General features: G+C 46.6%; 1 protein-coding gene and 1 long non-coding RNA gene across 3 annotated transcripts in view; one reads left to right on the top strand and one right to left on the bottom strand.

Annotated features, from left to right (window-relative positions):
* The window catches only part of SLC13A4 (solute carrier family 13 member 4), a 45963-nt gene that overhangs the window by 5891 nt on the left and 19470 nt on the right, over positions 1-20602 (bottom strand). The window contains exons 3-13 of one of the 2 annotated variants that reach the window (XM_017532506.2): positions 19622-19758; positions 17302-17474; positions 16803-16857; positions 14165-14204; positions 12988-13068; positions 10674-10858; positions 7274-7393; positions 6100-6201; positions 4629-4730; positions 3822-3919; positions 3480-3604 (exon numbers count right to left, since the gene is read on the bottom strand). In XM_017532506.2, the coding sequence (XP_017387995.1) occupies positions 3480-3604; positions 3822-3919; positions 4629-4730; positions 6100-6201; positions 7274-7393; positions 10674-10858; positions 12988-13068; positions 14165-14204; positions 16803-16857; positions 17302-17474; positions 19622-19758 (1218 nt within the window). The remainder of the gene's footprint in view (positions 1-3479; positions 3605-3821; positions 3920-4628; positions 4731-6099; positions 6202-7273; positions 7394-10673; positions 10859-12987; positions 13069-14164; positions 14205-16802; positions 16858-17301; positions 17475-19621; positions 19759-20602) is intronic. The other variant, XM_017532507.2, reaches the window with a different exon arrangement.
* Positions 7275-13732, top strand: LOC108307223. The gene is made up of 3 exons (XR_001826449.2): positions 7275-7412; positions 12630-12818; positions 13454-13732. It is a non-coding gene; the product is annotated as an uncharacterized LOC108307223 (long non-coding RNA).

Genomic DNA, 20602 nt, shown 5'->3' with positions numbered 1-20602 from the left:
CAGCCTGGGTGACAGAGTGAGACTGTCTCAAAAAAATAAAAAAAATGAATATTCCCACTTGGAATGATTAATTTGGTTGGAAGATGTTCACCTGCCAATAGGGAGGGCTATCTCCCTCTCCTAAAAAATGAAGGGTACCATTGAGTTTTGTATTAATAAGTCCAGATTGCCATATGCATCCTGCCTCCCTTCCTCTCTCTCTGCTATGGTGACAGGCTCTGCCTTTCCCCATGGTACCCTAGAAACTGCGAATGCAATGAAGATACGGAGAGCAGGGGCAGAAACCAAGACGAGACATTTATGATTCCTCAAGCTCTCAGGCCTGCTATGCATGTTTTACTATGAAAGACCGGCTTCCGTACATTGTCAGCATGCTACCTTTTCTCATCTTTTCCAAACGCATCAAAAGCTCATTTCATCTCTACAGTACCCTGGCCACCTCCTGGTGAGCTCATAGCAACTGAGGACCAAAGGCCTTCAGAATTCTCTCTGTTGTAGCCACTTCACCTTGTAGAACTTTGCTTCCTTTTTTCCTCTCAACTGACTGAGAGCTTACAAACCCAATATGTGCAGACTGCATCAATTAATGCTTGTTTCAGAGCCTCAAGGCCTCCAGGAACTCTTTAATTGTTCCCTATAGTAACGCATTAAACCTTGCTCATTGGACAGCGGCAGGGGAGGAAGAACAGTTAGTTGAGTGAAAATGGTACATTTTATAAAGAAATAGAGATTTGCTTAACATGCTATCCAGATAGTACTGGTAAGTAAAGTGAAGTAATATTTTTTTCTTTTAGACAGTTGCACTCTGTCACCCAGAGTTTGGTTGGAGTGCAGCGGCACCATCTCAGCCCATGGCAACCTCTACCTCCTGCGTTCAAAGGATTCTCATGCCTCAGCCTCCCCAGTACCTGGGATTACAGGCATGCACCACCATCCCCAGCTAATTTTTTTTTTTTTTTTTTTAAGATGGAGTCTCACTCTGTTGCCCAGGCTGGAGTGCAGTGGCATGATCTTGGCTCACCATGACCTCTGCCTCCCACGTTCAAGCAATTCTCCTGCCTTAACCTCCTGAGTAGTTGGGATTACAGGTGTGTGCCACCATGCCCAGCTAAGTTTTGTATTTTTAGTAAAGGTGATGTTTCATCACATTGGCCAGGCTAGTTTCAAACTCCTGACCTCAGGTGATCCACCGCCTCAGCCTCCCAAGGTGCTGGGATTATAGGCGTGAGCCACCGTGCCCAGCCCCCAGCTAAATTTTTTGTATTTTTAGTAGAGATGGTGTTTCACCATGTTGGCCAGGCTGGCCTCGAACTCCTGGCCTCACGTGATCCTCCCATCTCAGCCTCCTAAAGTGCTGGGATTATAAGTGTGAGCCACCACACCCAGCCTAGTAAAGTGAAATAATTTAATGGTAGTTACTTTTCCAGCAGAACTATTTTATACGCTAATTCGAAATAAATTAGATTGCAAAGTTAGAAAAAAAAAAAACCCGAGGAAGTCTTTATTTTTTAAACTCTTGGTGTGAAAACATTTTACATTGGATTTTCTTCACTAATGTCAAGACTGAAATTATTTCAAACTCAGTAGGAATCACATATATGCTACCTCAATTATTATTAAAATTAGTAGTCAGTAGGCTTTACAGAAATAACTGTACTATCTCTAATATATGCACAATTTTTTTGTGTGTGTGTGTGGCAGGGGATAGGGTCTTCCTCTGTCACCCAGGCTGGAGTGCAGTGGTGGGATCTTGGCTCACTGCAGCCTTGAACTCCTCTCACCTGAGCCTCCTGAGTAGCTGGGACTACAGGTGTGCACCACTGTACTGAGCTAAATTTTGTTTTTGTAGAGAGAGGGTCTTACTATGTTGCCCAGGCTAATCTCAAACTCCTGGACTGAAGCAATCCTCCAGCCCTGGCCTCCCAAAGTGCTGGGATTACAGGCATGAGCCACTGTGCCCAGCCCAATTTTGGTTTAAAAAAATAAAATCTTGCCAGAGGCCAAAACTAACAACTGAAATTCAAGAGAGATAAATATAAATATGCTGAACTTGGAATTAGAAATATTGATAGCATATATTTAGGATGGGTTGAAGGTCTAGTAATGACTAACAATGAAAAGAATGAAAGGTTCTAATTGACTGCAGTTTTAATATAAATGTTGACATGAGTGCCAAGGATGCTTTATAAGCGCTTCCATAAAAATGCAGGGTGGTTCTTGAATCAGAGGTGGGAGATGGGGCTCGGGTAATGTAACTACTCCACTTGGCAGTAGACTGACCACCCTGTGGACCATGTTTGAATAAGGCCAGGTGTAGTGAGTCCTGAGGAGAGAGACCAGATGGTATGGGTCACTACTTCTTGATTTTTTTATGTTAATAATTATTAGCTAGGAGAGGGTCCCAGAGAACAGAGCTAGAGCTAACAGTAGACAGACCACATGCAGAAGACTTGAGCTGAAAATGAGGAACAGCTATTCTTTGTTGCCTGAATAGGGAGTACTTTGTCACTGGAAGTGTCCAAGCCAAGGTACCATGGGGGCAAATCTCACCGTGGGTAAGAGATAGGACTCATTATTTTCTAAGGTTCTCCATAGTCTAGTATTTTGTGACCTTATTAGTAATAATGCAGATAGTATTTTTGGCCATCAAAAGTGAACCAAGCTGGGCGCAGTGGCTCGTGCCTGTAATCCCAGCACTTTGGGAGGCCGAGGCGGGCAGATCACAAAGTCAAGAGATTGATACCATTCTGGCCAACATGGCGAAACTCCGTTTCTACTAAAAATACAAAAATTAACTGGGTCTGTTGTGCGCACCTCTAGTGCCAGCTTCTCAGGAAGCTGGGGCAGGATAATCACTTGAACCGACGAGGTGAAGGCTGCAGTGAGCCAAGACTGCACCACTGTACTCCAAGCCTGGTGACAGAGTGAGACTTGGTCTCAAAAAAAAAAAACTCATCCCAAATTTTCCCAATCAGAAAATCCAGAAGCATTTACATTTACATCAGCTTTAGCCTAGATTTTCCAAAGGGGCTCAGCCTATGTATTGTGGACAGACAGTTCACCATGTATCACTTGGAGCATCTCTAGTCCGTTACAGAGATCTCCTATTACCACTCCTATTACCTATTACCTTTGTCATCTCCTGTCACCATCTCCTATTGATACTGTCAAATCCCAGAAGAAGATGGCTACAAACTCTACAATAAACATTTTGCTTGTAGCAGCATGGGCCCCGTAGCTGAGGTATCATTGCCCATGTGTCATGACTGTGTGGCACGGCTGATTGTTCCTCTGCTCCTAGTAGCGCTGAGAAGCTTAGGGCAGGAGAGGACATCCATCCTGCTCTATTGCTTCCCTTCCCAGGGACTCGGTGAACATTTACTTCTCAGCTCGAGTCTTCCCTCCCATGGCCATAATGACTCATTAGGTAAAGATGCTCGAAAAGTATTTGACCCATAAGAACAGAATTCAAGAGTTACCTTGCTACCAGAAGCCAGAGCATAGCCTCCCCCCACCAGAATGACAATCTCCCAGGGCATGGTCTTCTGGAAGTCCTTCCACGTGATGATGGGCTCAGTCCCCAGTGAGCGCTCCCGGTTCTCTCCTGGATTAGAGAGATGTAAAGCCAGATAAGCCCCGATGGGCATGATTTGTGGAGATAGGAGCCTAATTGGTGAGGTGGATGATTTGGGATACTGCTCTGCTATTTGTAGGGGCAGGAATCTGAAGGACCTTGGTAAATCTCGTTGGGAGTATTATTCTGATTTGAGTATTCTTCAGCTAGAGCCACCCCCAACTTCTTCCCTTGAGCCTTCTCTCACCATCATTCTTTTTCCCAAAGCAGGGCTTCTTTGCTGGAATGAGGAAGAGGAGGAAGCCAAGGAAGACAGAGACTGTGGCATCAGTGCGGTAGCCTTTCCTAGTAAAGAGACAAGCATAGCTGAGGAGAAGGTTCAGGAATTCTCAGGAGTAACACGATGTCTCAGGGCAGTATGTCTGAACACAGTGCCTCTTTTTAGGACTTAGTCTAGAGGTGACATTAACCTTAGTTCTTGCCAGTTGCTGCCACGCTATCCACAGTGGATTTAATGGGCAATGGTGAATGTCTGGAGGCAGGGCCTGGCTAGAGTAGATGTCTTAGTGTGAATTTGTGAGTCTGTTAATTGGGGCAAGTCCTAGAAGGAGCGATCAGGAGTGGAGTTGTTTAGATAAAGGAGAATAGAAAAGGATGAGACCTCTTTCCTATGAAGGCCACACCTCCATGTGCCTTTCTTCTCAAGTGAGAAGTTGGTCTCTTTTCTTTACAGTTGGTACTTTATAGATGTTTTCTCCTTTAACTCTCATAACAACCTATGAACAAGATCCCAGGGGCTTACGGAATGAGACTAAGTGCAGCACTGGATCCCAACCTCACGCCAGGACTCTGAAGACTATGTTTTTCCTTCCTGATTTCACACTGCAGCCCCTCCACCCCCACCTCCCGCCACAGTTAAAACGAGTGGATTCCCCAGGGAATGAAATCTTCCTGGCTTCATATCTGCCCCTAAGAGTCTATGAAGGGACACCAGTAGTTCCTGCCCGAATAATTAGGGTGAGGGGGTTCTTAAGGAGGAAATGATATCGCTTACTTTTCAAAGAAAGAATCCCAGCCAGGGACAAAGCCAGGCTCCCGGGTAAACCACAGCACGGTCATCAGGATGAAGAAAAATCCAGTCACCATTTCAGGGTAGCTGTAAAGTAAAACAAAAAGATTCACTCAGGAACTGAGAAATTTCTTTTAGCTTTTTAACTTTGCTTCTGGAAGCTTCTGTATTTAGAGTTTCAATACCCAAGACATAAAACACACTCACTGTCTAACCACTATGAGTGGCTGACAGTGAAAGGAGAAGACTGAGTGGTCCCAGAAAACATGACATTAACCATGTTCCCTGGAGAAACTTCAGTGGAAAGGGCAAGAGAACACAGCACTGTACATTTCTAAAATAATTTCAAATACAGCCTACCAGGAGAATGCAGTGAAATAGCCACCCCCAAACACTGTGCTGGTGGGAGTAGGAATTGCTACAACCTTTTTGAGGCCATTTGATGATACACATCAGAAGCTTTAAAGTTGGTCATTCCCATCATCTAACCAGAAATGCATACTAAGACATTCATTACCTATTACAAAATGGAGGCATCTTCTATAGCCAGTGATATTTTGTGACAGTGTTAAAACGAGATGCATCCTGATAAAGCCATTTCCACAGCAGAGTTAAGGACATGGGCACATGCTGTACCAACAGTACAGTATTCAGCAGTGAAAGCCAAGGTATACGATGGCTTCAATATGGACTGAATTTTACCAAAAATACATAGAGCTTTGCACAAAAAAGCATGGAAAGAAGTCTTCACATTTGTTAACATGGGGGGCTAAGAATCCAGTCAGTTTTAATTTTTTTCTTACACTGTCTTATATTTTCGAATTGTTCTACAATGAACGTGTATTCCTTTTATAACTTAAAGCTTTAAACAAGACGGTGTCTACCTGGATTGTTTTATGCAAAGTTGTGCCAATTGCCATAAAAGGAGAAATAGCACTAAATAGGAAGCTGGGTCCCTCCCTGTGGAAAATCTAATAGAAGCGGCTGAGGGTTGGTTAGTGATTTCTTGGACCCTGTCTCCAAGTCTGACTTTGATACTGCCTTAGGCCCTAAATATAGCACAGATTCTCCCCTCTCTTTGGGAGTGACAACTGGACCACTTTGGTGGCGTGTCTGAGCAATGAGAGGAGGCCTGGCTTCGGAAGGAATTCACTTGTTCCAAGAGGATGGCTGTGTTGTCTTTCTCTTCTTCTGTCTCCGTCTGCCCCATGGTCAGCACTCCACCCTATCCCACAGCTATACCGTGGACTCTGAATAGAGCAAAGGGGAAGGGTGGCCACCTGAAATCTGGGCCAGCTTGGCTTTGGCATTAAATAGCATCTTCTAAATGCCTGATTCATAGTTGTGGAAAATTCTCCCAGCATCAGGGACTGTCAAGAACAAGGCTGGTTCTGTGTTCACTTTACCTGCTGTGTTTCTGCTGGAGGAGGAGAGAAGGGGAATGGCTGATGTTTACCTAATGTCTCCCAGCTTTTCATACTCTTCTTGGATCCTCTTCTCTGACATCTGTTCCCTTTTGGTCTTCTTCTTCTTGCTCAGAGAGCAGGTCTCTTTAAAACTGAGAAGGGAGAATGAGCAAATGATGAAAGAAAACACACTTCCGAGGATCAAATACTAAGCAAACACTAAACTATTTGCCTGCTGTGGTCACTTTTCTCCTCTTTCACATGCTCTGTCCCTCTATCCCCCACCTATTCATGCAGCTTTTATTTGCCACGTTATCTGGCCTCTCATCGACCTTCTCCCCTAGCCTGTTGGGAATATCCAGCTGGGTCTGTCTCTAGTATATTACCAGATGTGAAGTGATGTCTCAGGGACTTGTGCAAGTGTATTTGTGTGGGGTTGTTTCTACCTACTGTCTTTTACATAAGTGAAAAATTAGTGTAATGTGGTATATGTGTCTAGATGTATAAACTAACACTTTTACTCCATTATGTGTCTAGATATGTAACATTTTTTACTCCAGATAAGCTTTGTCTCTAGACAAACACACAAATATCTGTGTGTAAGGAACACAGTGTTTGTTTTATATCGGCAATACTGGAGTTAAGAAGTATATAGCCATCACTGGTTTGACAACAGTGTGAGTAAAAAGAAGTCAGAGGACAAGTCTTGACCAATGGGAGCATTGGGTTATACGGACTAATAGCAAAACGTTATGTTATCTTCCCTTATGTGTTTGAAACTGATCAAAGTTGGAGTAGACTGACTTGTTATTTTGAGGCATATGAGCATATTTTATTCAGGCTACTAAGTATAAATCACCCATGCCTATAAAGTTAAACCTAATGCAAATTCTACTTGGAGCCATATTTTTTATTTCATCTTTCTTAGAGTAATTGGAAGTACTCTATATGCCTTGAGAGCAATAAAACATCGCTAAATGCTCTCCATGTCAGATTTTGTATAAGTTGGACAGGCTCTCTAACCATTTAGTTGGAATTGAGAACATTTCACTGTAGAGTTGAGAGTGAAGTTCAGAGTTCACAGATGTTTTGAATGTCTAGAAGAGACAGCGCCTGACTCTCAGTCCCGTCCGCTGCATTCTCCTCAGGCATCCTCTGTGGTTATTTGACCTTTGGATCGACAGGAGGTCCTCAGTGCTTTGCTGGAAGGGCCCTGAGACTCACTTGCAGCCCAGGAACAGCCAGTGCATCCAGAACCAGCTGACCACCAGCATGATGAGGGATATGGGGAAGCTGAAGAGGAACCAGGTGCCGAAGTTCACCACGTCTGCGGCTGGATACTGGCTGGAGGGCAAAGAACCAGGTCAGCAATTACAAAAGGGAGGGTTTCCATGTGGTATTTTGGGGTAATACGTCAAATGCGCCCTAAAAAACATACAGCTGGGCTAAGTGGGGAGATAGATTATGATATGGTAAAACGCTAGTTGACAGTTGCAATTGTACAGAGCCCAGACAAGAATCATGAAGTTAGCTAAAATAAAGCCATCCAAACAACTAAAATGCATATCACTAAATTCATATCACTAAAGTGTATGTACTTTACACTCAAGAGAATGACTCAGGACCCTCAGGACCTATTTGCCCTTAAATATTTTGCTAAGTTTATTCATCTGGTTTTCAAGACAGCAGGATATGGAGCAGCTTGGTGTACTTTGTTTCTAAAAATCACCGAAGAAATGTAAGTGTTCATTGGGGAGCACAACTCCGGAGCATTTGGAGCTTTGGCGCCTAACGAAGTTTTTACATAATAACGGTGCCCATAAAAGAAGCAGGACTTGGAATCTCCAAATCTTTATCAACATCCACTGGTCTTGGGTAGAGGGGATTTGCACGGGGAACTGCTCCCTCATCAGCAGGTGGAGCTGTGGCCCCCAGCCCAGGTGTTTCCTGTTGAGCCTGGATGGACCACACATGAGCCATGGCTTTGCCTAGACAAGGCTCAGGCCAAATGACCTATGTTGGATTTTCCTTGGGTCTCTGTTTTTGGGGCTGGGCATAAAACTCTTCAAGGTGTGAGACATCCCTCTATCAATGACCCATTCTCCCAAATCTTTAATTTTCCTCTCATCTGGACCATCCCTACCAGCATTTAAATGTCGCCCATCTCCATCTTCAAGATGGTCCAGATGAGAGGAAAGAGACCCTGCCTTACTTTCCTTTTGCTTATTTTTATTTTTGAGATGCAGTCTCACTCTGTTGCCCAGGTTGGAGTGCAGTGGTGCGATCTCGGCTCACTGCAACCTCTGCCTCCTGGGTTCAAGCGATTCTCCTGCCTCAGCCTCCCGAGTAGCTGGGATCACAGGCACCCACCACCATGCCCGGCTAATATTTGTATTTTTAGTAGAGACGAGGTTTTGCCTTGTTGGCCAGGATGGTTTCAAACTCCCGAACTCAGGTTGTCTGCCTGCCTCGGCCTCCCAAAGTGCTGGGTTTACAGGTGTGAGCCACAGTGCGTGAGCCACAGTGCCCGACCCTTACTTCCCTTTCATTATCATCCCACGTCTCACCTTCCCTTCATAGTCAGATCATTTTCTCACCTCCATCTTAGTCCTCAGCTCACCAGAATCTGGCTGTTTCTCCCACGAATTGACTGAGGTCCTCTTGTCTACATCACCAGTAACCTCTATGTCACAAATCTAATGGATATGTTTTCATCCTCACGTTGAGTCATCATTCATTGATATTTAATATCGTAGGCACTTCCTTTTTCTGGAAACACTTTCCTCCCTTGGGTAGACTGACACCAGATTTCCCTGGATTTCCTCTTTGCTATCTGATACTGTTTCCTTCTGTGTGTTAAATACGTGAGCTTAATATTTATGTTCCCTGTTCTCCTTACTCTATCATTCTAAGTAATCTTCTCCACCCCTGTAGCTTCCCTTACCAGGAGACAAAATGAATATGTGGCCCCTTTTCTCAGAGGTTATTATGAATATCCAAGTAGGGATAGCAGAGCATTAAACCAAGTCTGAAGCCTGTCTGGGCATGGTGGCCCTGTGTTCCTGTACAGGCTGCACGCCCGTGACCCCAGCCCTGCAGGCTGCTCACTCCAAATCTATGCCTTCAGCCTAAACATGAATATTTCTCTTGAGATTCACAGGTCTGTTTCCAGCTGGACATCTCAGCCTCTATGCCAGTTTTTCCAAGGCCCCATTCCTCCTCTTCTCCCTCTATTCCTTCACCTGCAGAGGGCAAGAGCCTGAGAGGCAGACGCAGCCTTTCCCTCTCTCAGGCCCTGTCTAACCTTCCCGAGACCCAGCAAGTGACATCTGAGCTTCTCTTAAAGCTGACCGTTCCTCCTCCCCACTGCGCTGTCAGCCAAGCCGCCGGCTGCCCTGGACCACTGTGCAGCAGTGTCGCGAACTGCCTTCCTGCTGTCTGCTTTCTCCTTTCCAATCTGCTCTCTTTTTTTTTTTTTTTTTTTCATCCAGAATGAGTTTTCAAAACTATAAATCTGATCACCTCACTCCCTGCTTAAAATTGTTTAAAAGCATCTCAGAGCCTTTCAGATGTGGTCCAAGTTCCTCAGTGGGTCTTGCCAAGTCTTGGAGATCTGCCCGTCCAGCTCCCTGGCCTCCTCTTACCCTCTGTGCCCTGCTGTCCTGCCTCGGAGCCCTCCTACGCACTGTTTTCTTTGTCTGGATAATCTCCCTTCATCTACTTTACTCTCATCCTTCAGGTTTCCACATGGTCGCCTCTTTGGGGAGGCATTTCCTCTCTGCAGATGAGAAAGCTCCCCAAGCAGGGCTCTCCCTGCAGAGTCCTGGACTTCTCCAGTCTCAATTAGCTATAATGACTTGATTTTTCCTGTTTTTTTTTTCTTTTTAAAATTTTTATTTATTTATTTTTTGAGATAGAGTCTCACTGTCACCTAGGCTGGAGTGCAGTGGTGCGATCTTGGCTCACTGCAACCTCCGCCTCCTGGATTCAAGCAATTCTCCTGCTTCAGCCTCCTGAGTAGTTGGGATTACAGGTGCCCTCCACCATTCCTGGTTAATTTTTGTGTTTTTAGTAGAGATGGGTTTTCACCATGTATCCAGGCTGGTCTCGAACTCCTGACCTCAACTGATTCACCCGCCTTGGCCTCCCAGAGTGCTGGGATTATAGGCATGAGCCACTGCACAGGGCCTTTTTTTTTTTTTTTTTTTTTTTTTTTTTTTTTTTAGAGACATTGTCTTGTTCTGTCGCCCAAGCTGGAGTGCAATGGCGGGATCGTGGCTCACTGTAACCTCAAATTCCTGGGCTCTGTGATTCTCCTGCCTCAATCTCCTGAGTAGCTGGGACTACAGGTGCGTGTCACCATGCTTGGCTAATTTTTTAATGTTTTCTAGAGACAGGATCTCACTATGTTGCTCAGGCTGTTCTCAAACTCCTGGGCTCAAGCAATCCTCCTGCTTCGGCTGCCCGAAGTGCCGGTATTACACGTCACTGTGCCCAGCCAGTTTTTTCCTCTTTCTACAGAAATTCTTCTAGTCTCATTTTCTACCATATCTCTAGCACCTAGTCCAGTTCCTGACACACAGCGGTGGTTAGTCAATATTTGTTGACCGAGTGAATCACTTACTTGTTGAAGTGTTCCAGGAAGATGAGGCTGGTGGAGGTGCCGATGATGGTGGTCAGCCCACCAATGGTAGCAGAGTAGGAGATGCTCAGGGAAAGGCACTTGCAGATCATTTGGTCATGGTGGGACCCGTACTTTCTGTTCAGCTTCTGCTTCCTGGGGCTGGGGGTCAGGACTTGTGGCTTTTCCTACCAAAGGAAAATCGGCCAATCTCTCCAACCCAGCTCGGGCTGCCTGGCCAAAGCATGAGAGGCAGGAGGCACCATGGTACAATGGAAAGGTTTTGAGCTTGGGTGTCAGAAAGACAAATCCCAGTTTCTACCATTTATCAACTTGGGCATGAGTCTGAGCTACAGTTTCTTCTTCTGTAAAATGGAGGAAACCACATTTTCTCTGCCAAATTGTTGTGAAGAGTAAATGAAGTAATAGATGCAAAGTGCTTAGAACACTTCCTGGCATTTAATGAATAGTAGGCTGTTATTATTTTTATTAATGTTATTTTGATGGCATGATTTTTTTAATTTGAACTCCAGTAAAACCGGTGTCCCTAACATTGTGTTTGAATAACAGACACTATTCCTGTACAGTTAGAATGACAGGATTTGGCCTTCCCCTCAGGCCCTTTCTAATCCTGCCAAGACCCATCAAGCTACCTCTGAATATCTCTCAAATCTGACCATTAAAGTCCATCAAGCCCTGATGGAGAGATGACTAAACCATACACCTGGATTATATAAAACCCTCGTCTTCACTGGGAAGAGGGTTGAAGTGTGATTCTTTCCTCCTTCCCTGACTTTTCCTCTCAACCTTTTTCTTCTCCCTTGCATACAAACTGCGGCTTTGCTGTGGTCCTCTCTGGCCCTGCTTAGTCCAGATGACAGGCTTTCATGTTGGAGAGGTTGCTGAACTCTGGTCTCAAGCATCGCCTGAAGAAGCAAGTCCCTCCTGTTCCCTTCACACCTGGCCACCCTCACTGATTCTTCATGAGACGAGGAAAGTCCTGGTGCAAATGTCAGCAAGTCAGGTCATGAAACAACCAGTGGGGAAGAGGCCACCTTGCCGTATTTCCCAAAGCCCTTTCCCACTGCCCTGTCTTCCTAAGCGGGGTTGAAGTATGGCTGGACCCTTCCAGGTCTCTAAAAGATCCACTGATTATCAAAGCTGGAACAGACCTCAAAAATTCTTTGGTCCAGTGGTTTTCCACAATCCTTTCTTCCAGTCAAATTTTACACAGAATAGTATTATAAGTGCAGCAATTGGATACATCTGCTGTTTTTTTTTTCTTTTTTTTTCTTTTCCTGAGACAGGGTTTCACTCTGTTGACCAGGCTAGAGTGCAGTGGTACCATCATAGCTCACTGCAGCCCTGACCTCCTGGGCTCAAGTGATCCTCCCACCTCAGCCTCCTGAGTAGCTGGGACTACAGGCATGCACCACCATGCTAGCGAATTTTTAAAAGTTTTAGTAGAGGCAAGGTCTGGCTGTGTTTCCCAGGCTGGTCTTGAATTCCTGAGCTCAAGTGATCCTCCTGCCTTGGCCTCCCAAAGTGCTGAGATTACATGTGTGAGTCACCACGCCTGACTGGCATACATCCAATTTTGTAATTGGAAGCATATTGAAGGATTAATTGCATGTGATCAAGGAGACTTGGATTTGAATCAGAATGCTCCCCTACCTAGTTCCCTGGCCTTGGGTTATGATTTCATCTCTGCCTTGTTTGCAAAAATGGAGCTCAAAATCACCACCTCACTGAGCCAAGACCAGAGAAAAAATACTGAGTGCAGTGATTGGTACATAATAAGCATTTAATAAATGGTGGCAGTTATTTATGATGATGGACATTAAACATGTGAGACCGTTTTGATGAACACAGACATTTGAAATCAAGGGTCATAAGTGACAGTTGATATTTTATATAAGCCTTAACATTCATTCATTTGACATCTGCATTTTGTTTCAGTGGAATCATGCCAGGAAGACCATTATTCGTTCAGTTGCCTTACAATCTTAGGATACTCAAATAAAATATTTGCAGTGTCCCTGAAGCATCTTTGAAGGCGGGTTTGAGGACCTCTGATCTACATCAACCCCCAGCTTTTCTAGTTGAAGACACGGGGGCTCAGGCATTGGACTGCCTTGCTACAGTCAAGTGAGTTTGATGTCTCATCTCCATGGTGCACACAGGCCAGATATGTATGTGGGTCGTGAGTGCCTGGTCAGAGCTCACTAGCCTGACTCCCTTATGACCTCAAGACCCTTGGAAAGCAGCTCACAGCATTTTATGTAGGAAACAGGTCCAGAAGGGGCCATTCTATTACCTGGGATGGGTGTTGCTTCTTGTCCTGGTGTTGGTTTGTGGCTTTGATGGGGTTGGTGATCGAGGGCACACCATTCAGGTTCTGTTGGGACAAAGGCCAGCTCACTGTTAGGAAGTGGGGCTGGTGAGCCAGGTGCCTTGAGAAGGACCACCTAGTCATCCCAGGGCCACCCCATGCCTCAGCACTGTGGGAAGAGAGGCCAGAAGCCAGGGGGAGCATGCAGGGCAGAGCACCTCAGCCAGGCCTGCCCCGCGGCACAGCTTCCCGCCCAGCCTGGCATCAAGCTCTCCACTTGAAGAGGCTTCTAAACTAGCTAGAACATGGCTGTCCCTTAGAGGAGAACCAGCCTTTCAGGACTTTATTAGCTAATGAAGAACCCTTTATTTATAAGATGAAAAAAATAAAAGAAAATGAAAACAAACCCCACCATAACCAAGTTCCCAGTTTTTGGTTTGTTTGTTTTTAGAGACAGGGTCTCACTATGTTGTCCAGGCTGGGCTCAAATTCCTGGGCCACAGCGATCCTCCTGCCTCAGCCTCCTAAGTAGCTGGAACTATATGGGCACACCACTGTGCCCAGCTGAAGTCCACCATTTTACTGGCCTTTTACACCTCTCATGAAAAGATGTAAAACCAGACTTGGGGGAGTGAGGTAAGTTCGAGTAGCTGTATGCAGGTAAACTCTGCTTTCCCCTATAAATGTGTCCTTTTAATTTTATTTTTTGAGATGGGGGTCTTGCTCTGTTGCCCAGGCTGGAGTGCAGTGGCATGATCTGGGCTCACTGCAACTTCTGCCTCCCTGGTTCAAGTGCGTCTCCTACCTTAGCCTCCTGAGTAGCTGGGATTACAGGTGCATGCCCCCACTCCTGGCTAATTGTTATATTTTTAGTAGAGGCGGGGTTTCACCATGTTAGCCAGGCTGGTCTTGAACTCCTGACCTCAAGTGATCCTCCCACCTTGGCCTCTCTAAGTGCTGGGTTTACAGGCGTGAGCCACCACGCCCAGCCAATGTGTCCTTTTTAATAATAACATTTTGTCAATGGAATCCTCACTGAAAGGAACTCTAAGGTTGATCTGTGGCTGTTGAAAATCTGGATGGCTAAATCTTGGGTTTCCATGAAGAAGTGCTGAGGGATTTTCAAGTGATTCCAAAGCACAGAAAAACCCCAAGGCCATACCTTGTTGTGCATCAGAGTGGTGTGGTCTGCGGTGGACCTGCTGGAACCAAGCAGAGGACATGGGAGCCACATCAGTGAGACTGACTCCTGGGAGGGGAGGTCCCCCTGCATTAGGTGTTTGGTGTAAGGGACTTAAACTCTCTGGACTCCAGTTTTCTGGCCTCCATAGAAGACTAATCTGATCCTAGTCTTCCTTGCCTTCTAAGATGCTGTAAGGATTTGTGGGGCAGGGGCAGCACTTCCCTTTGATATTAACAATCCTCCTAATAGCAGACTTGGAGTGGTTATTAATACAGAGTCTTATGTATGGGCTTGAACCCCCAGACATTGTTAATCCTCATTACAGAGCTATGGTCCTGGGATTCCTACCTCCATTCACGCCAGTACTTAACACCGGGATGCTAAGTGGTGGAGGAAGGTAGGCATCCAGGCGTCTGTCTCTCTGGAGAGCCTATGCCCTCTGACCATGTCCTCACTGGCTGACTCTGGGAAGACCACTATCTAGAAAAGGGAACTTGTGATACAGGTATCTGAGGTGACAGGAGCACAGGGTCCTAGACTGTACCTAGGGACAGGCAAGGGAGAAGGAGAGGATGGGGGAGGAGGAGAACTTCTGATCAGCAAGTGTATCTCAGGGGGTGAGTCTCTCCTACCCCTCTGGTCCCCAACCTTTGCCTTGAGGACAGAAGAAGATGAGACCTTAGCCATCAGTGTAAGTGACACACTGAGTGATCAGTGAATGTTTCCAGTTTGTCTTAGTTGCGAGGACAAGTGAGTGCCACCAGCTTGGCCACTATGAAGATAGAGTGTCCTGGGCACTCCCAGGCGGGGTGTGAGCCTGCAGTCACGGCCCATCTCCAGGCTGTCAGGGAGGGAGACGCTGACAGGCGTGCGGAGTAAAGTGTTTAGAGTGAGTTCTTAGCCTGGAAACAGAATGTGCTGTGATGCTTCCCCTCCCTCTTCCCAAACTGAGTGAGGAGGGCAGGCAGGGACCCTCAGGTAGCACGGGAGGCGGTGGCTGCAAGAGTGCTGTCTGCACACCCAGCAAACGCCCCAGTTCCCACTAGCACAAAGGATGCTTAGAGTTCTAGGACAATTGAGGCTTTTCTTTTGGAGTTTGGGGACACATTTTTGTATGGAAAAGGGCAACGGCAGGTTGATGCCAGCAGGTTGATGCCAGAGAGGCCACAGGGAGGAGAAAAGGCCACACAGTGAGGATGGGCTTTTCTTGGGTCATCTGGGAAAGGACTGCCCAGAGGCAGAGGCAGCCCCAACACAGGGGCTGTGGGGGAGTGAACCCCCAGAGCACAGGCCCAGGAGGGTGGCGTGAGCGTTAATCCGTGAGCACGGTCCTGCCATCAGGCCTGCGGCCCTGCAGAGGGCGCCACAAGGGGATGCTCCAAAGCCCCTGAAGGCAGTTGCCCCACAGACAAGACCAGGGACTGAAATCTCAGACAGGGCACCAACCCCAGACCGCCGCAGTCCCCCAGCCAGACCCTTCTCACCCCTTTATCTTTCTTGTACCCTACAGTTGCTGTCCTAAGCTGGGAAAAGTCAGAAGCAGCAGAGTGAGGGCAGTGGGGAGGGGAGGAGGAGAAGAGGGAGGTGGAGGAAGAGAGAAAGCAGCTCAACTCCCTCCCTCACTTACTTTTACCTTCGTTCTTCTGCAGGCCTAGGCTGAGGGGTGGGTGGGTGTGGGAGAAGCTTTGGGTGAGAGGTTGAAGTTTTGATATGAATCAGTCTCCCAAATGTCTAAACAGGAGATTGTTATGATACCTGAAAGGAGCCAGGAGAGCTACAGGGTTTGCCTGAGATACCATCAAGGGTGATGTCATCAAGAAATCCAATATGCTATGATTGAAGACAGTGGTGGAGAAAAATAAAGTGATTTCTTGATGGCACCGTTCTGCATCTGTCCTTCTGTGAATGCTGATTTCACTCAATGTGCGTTCTCCATTTTTTACAAAGGCAAGTGACAGAGCTGAGCCGTATTACAAATCCAGCTTTTAAGTGTGGACTATTCATTGCAGCATGCCTGCAGACCACATTTTGAAATAGAATCTCCAAATGGAATCAGCTGTTAATGGAGCTTCATCCCAGAAATGTCTGAGGCTGTTTCTCCTTTTCTGGCTCTGCTTCTTATCATTGAATGGCCCTCTCACCTCCTGTCCCCTTATCCCCTACCTGCCATCTACATTTTGTTTGCCATATCTAACAAGACCAAATCTACTAAGATCTTATATCTAGAAAGTATTTCATGATTCTCCAAGAATCTGCAGTGACTTCGATGTGTGAACAGTTTTCCATTAACAAATTAAACATATTTTTCTAAAAGGGACCTGAATTTAGATGTGATTCTGCATGGTGGATGTGTGGACATTTCATATATCCACAGAGACTCAGTGTGGCCTTTTTATTTCTTCCTCATTACCGCAACACTGTGGTTAAGGCAGTGACCCTCCAGGTCCTGACAGGGGGCTCCTAGGTATGAAGAGGCAATGGGAGAGGTGGGGGTGGCAAGGTGGTGAGCTTGGACTGGACATCTCAAAGAGCTGTTCATGGGTCCAGGTCCCATCTTTTCTGACCTCCCCAGTGGACTCTGAGAGGCTGTGTCTTGGAAGAGGGCAGTCATACTCACTCTTCATTGACAAAGATGAGCTCCAGAGCAGGTTGGGTGTTGTTTACATCCAGACCTACAAGTAGCAAAGAAAAGCAGGAAGTGAGAGGTGGAGGCTGGGATGGACCCTGTGGGTTGGAGCATAGCTCAAGGGCTCAGGGTGGGGGTGGGGGCATATGGAGTGGGTGCTATTTCTCCTTCCCTTTGCTCTGTAGCTAGAGTGGGGCTCATGGATGTGGACAGGTCCCAGGGTTTTGTAGTGACCCTTGAACATTTGGGGGCAAAGAACCCATAAGTGAAGGGGAAGGCAGAGCCAGAACAGGGGTTTCAGGGAAGCTTCAGAGTCCAAGAGCTGGGATGGGAAAGAGGGGAGAGGGAAGAGAATGGGAAAGGTGGGGGGCATGGCTGAGGGGGTCCTGGGGTGGGCACCACACTGGGCAGTCTCCCGAGAGGAGCCAGGCAGGAGGACCCCGGGGGAGGTTGGAGGAGCAAAGGACAGATGAACTCCAGCAAACAGTACTGATGGGCTCGGCCTCTTCGATGCTGGAGTTGCCCGCCATGAGCTGCTCGTCCTCAGCACTGACCAGCTCCTGCAGCACGGCCTCCACGATGGGCATCACCATGGCGGTGGTGGAGGTGTTGGACAGCCACATGGACAGCAACGTGGTGCAGCACATGAAGCAGAGCAGCAGCCTGCAAGGGAGGGAGGGCTGGGGCAGAGCATCCATGGAACACGCATCCTGTGGCCCCACAGCGGGCCTCACAGAGCTCCTCCGGGGCCTCCTACCGACCTGCTGGGGCTGGTCTAGACAACAGTGGCAGGAAGGGCCGGCATGGGTCCTGCAGGGCACCATTCAGCTCTGTACTCCCAGAGCTTGCCACAGAGTAAGTGTTAAATCAATACTTGCTGAATGAATGAATCACGCTTCATGGACTAGTGGCCTTAGCCAGAAAAAAGCCCTTAGTGAAGCAAAGAATAGCTCTGGTCATAGGGCCACAGGGTGTAGACTTACTGTCGCTTTTCTGTCTCTGCAGACATTGGCCGGAGCTTGGTGGTGATGTGTGTTTGTGTGGAAGGGGATACTTTGCTCGCCCTCGCAGCCAGCGATTCTGTGAGTACCATGGCACTCCTTGCTTTGCTGCCAAGTCACCATAGTTATCAGTGACCCAATAGAGGTGAATGTTTGGAGCGCACAGTTCTTCCCACTCCCTGTCAACGTGCTGAGGGGCCAGCCCCCAAAGTCACAGAAGTGTTCCTTATCACTGTGTGTGTGCACTTTTCCAGCTGACATCTTGAACAGTCAACACTTGGAGAAAAACACAAACAAGGGTAACCCTCCAGTGGTTTCTCTTTGGCTTTGAGAACATTGTGCCCTGTGTGCCTGTACAGACATGTCCTAGTTTCCATAAGATAAGCCAACAGAGAGACTACCGTGTTTATTATTTTAGGTAGAATTACTAACTTTGCACAATCTGGGGACAGTATGTTTATCACATGGACTCAGTCAGCTGCTAGCGACATGACTTTGCCGAATCTGCACACACACGGCTAACAGTGCCTCGGGGGGTGGCAACTTGCTGACTGGTAAATACGGAGTAGAAATGTGAGAGGTTAAAAATTCTTGCAGAGGCTGGGCGTGGTGGCTCACGCCTGTGATCCCAGCACTTTGGGAGGCCGAGGCAGGCAGAACACCCGAAGTTGGGAGTTGGAGACCAGCCTGACCAACATGGAGAAACCCTGTCTCTGCTAAAAAATACAAAATTAGCCGGGCATAGTGGCACATGCCTATAATTCCAGCTACTTGGGAGGCTGAGGCAGGAGAATGGCTTGAACCCAGGAGGCGGAGGTTGCGGTGAGCCAAGATGGTGCCATTGCACTCCAGCCTGGGCAACAAGAGCCAAACTCTGTCTAAAAATAAATTTTTTTTTTTTTTTCAGATAGGACATAGAGATTTTAAAGAGCCACAGAGTCTCCTTATGACGTGACAAAATGCCACTGTATGCTTGGGAGGTTGAGTGTAGGTCCAAGCTTATTACTGAGCTATGGGGTGGATGAAGCTGTAGTTGGCAGACCTGTTTGACAATCTGCGAGACAGGAACATGCTTTGAAGTGGAACCTATAGTTGTCTGACTCATGTTGAGAACCAATGCTATGTTATTTATTTATATTCTTGGTGACTCCCATAGGAGTCAGGGTAGCTTACATAAAATATAGCAAGAAAGTTGTAAACTAGAAGGAGGTGAGCAGGATATTCCAAAAGGGGAGGTACCGGCAGGGGATCCAAATGGAGCAGCAGTGAAGCTAACACAAAACTCAGCCTTGACACTGCATCACATTCCCCGAGGGTGGGACGCCCCGCAGCATCACAGTCAGATGCTGTGTCTCTAACTAGTTCTGTGGTCTGAACTGATGACAGAAACTCAGGGTGGATGGGAGGAAACATTCACGTTTCCTTCCATGACAAAGGAGAAGCTGGCCATTTCTGGCCCAGCCTGTTCCCTGATACACAGGAAACAGGTTGGGAAACAATTTCTGTTGGTCCATCCTGTTTTACCTAATGGGCCCCTGTATGATGTAAGCTGCTGCCCTTGCAGTCTAGGTCAATGGGTGAGTTTTTTGGATAACGACAGCAAGATCACAGATTCAGATTTCTATTCCATGGTCACAGACCCTCTCCCTGGAGGGGAAGTGGGGGTCCTGGGCTCTGGTGTCAGCCCATCCCTGTTGGTAAAAAAGCAGGCTGAAGTGGACGTCCCACAGTGACCTAAGACCACTGTCCTGGTGGCACACTGGAAGCTAGAAGGATGCCCTATAGCCTGGCATCCCAAATGAGACTTACATGCCCGGCTTGGCTCCGGCCATCAAGACCATGCGCAGAGCAATGCGCTTATGCAGGTTCCACTTCTCCACGGCAGCTGCCACGCAGATGACCCCCACCAGCAGCAGCGTGGTGTTCTTGAAATACTCCGCCGCCACCTGCAGAGAGGTCAGGCAGGTCAGCCACCCTCCCAGAGCCAGGACCCAGGGCCCAGCACCGGCGGGGAGATTGGGCCATGCCACATAAAACCTGTTCTCAATCAAAGAGGCTGGTGAAGAGGAAGCAGGGAGGTGAGGATTATTGAAACAGCTGACCATCCTAGAGTGGTATCTACTGAACACTCACTGTGGGCAGGCACTGTGCTAACTAAGCACTTTACAGATTATTTCATTCAAGCCAGCCAGTAACTCCACAGGACAGATATTCTTCTCCACTTTGGTAAACATTAGACCACTGTATTTAAATTTGATGTGAATATGATTTTAAAGAATAAACACATATAATTTTATATTGATCTTCTAAAATTATTAAAATAACCCCAGGTTCCTCCCCAAACCTCATTTTTAATATTTTTAGAAAATATTAGAAAATTATGTTCATTTCTATTAGAAAATTAATGCATGTTCAGTATGGAAAACTTCAAAATATAGAAAAATTTAAAGACAAAATTACCCTTACTCATGCCACTGTTGATACTTATATACTACTGTTAAATACCTGTAGTTTCTTCCATTTTTCCTGTATCTATATAGATATATAAATGGATTTATGCAGTATGTATACTTTTCTATCTTGCCTTTTTTCATTCAACATCATATCCTCATCATTTTTTTCTTTGAGACAGAGTCTTGCTTAATTTTAAAATTTTTAAATAATTCCCAATTATTCTGAAGTTCCAGTGAATTCCAAAAATGAAAATAGTACAAGGAACACCTATACACTACCTTTTTTTTTTTTTCCCTGAACCATTTGAGGGTAAGTTACATATATTTTGGCTGGTCC

This window comes from Cebus imitator, unplaced genomic scaffold (genome assembly GCF_001604975.1).
Source record: "Cebus imitator isolate Cc_AM_T3 unplaced genomic scaffold, Cebus_imitator-1.0 Scaffold77, whole genome shotgun sequence".
Lineage (NCBI taxonomy): Eukaryota > Metazoa > Chordata > Mammalia > Primates > Cebidae > Cebus > Cebus imitator.
This window is presented reverse-complemented; position numbering and strand designations above follow the sequence as displayed.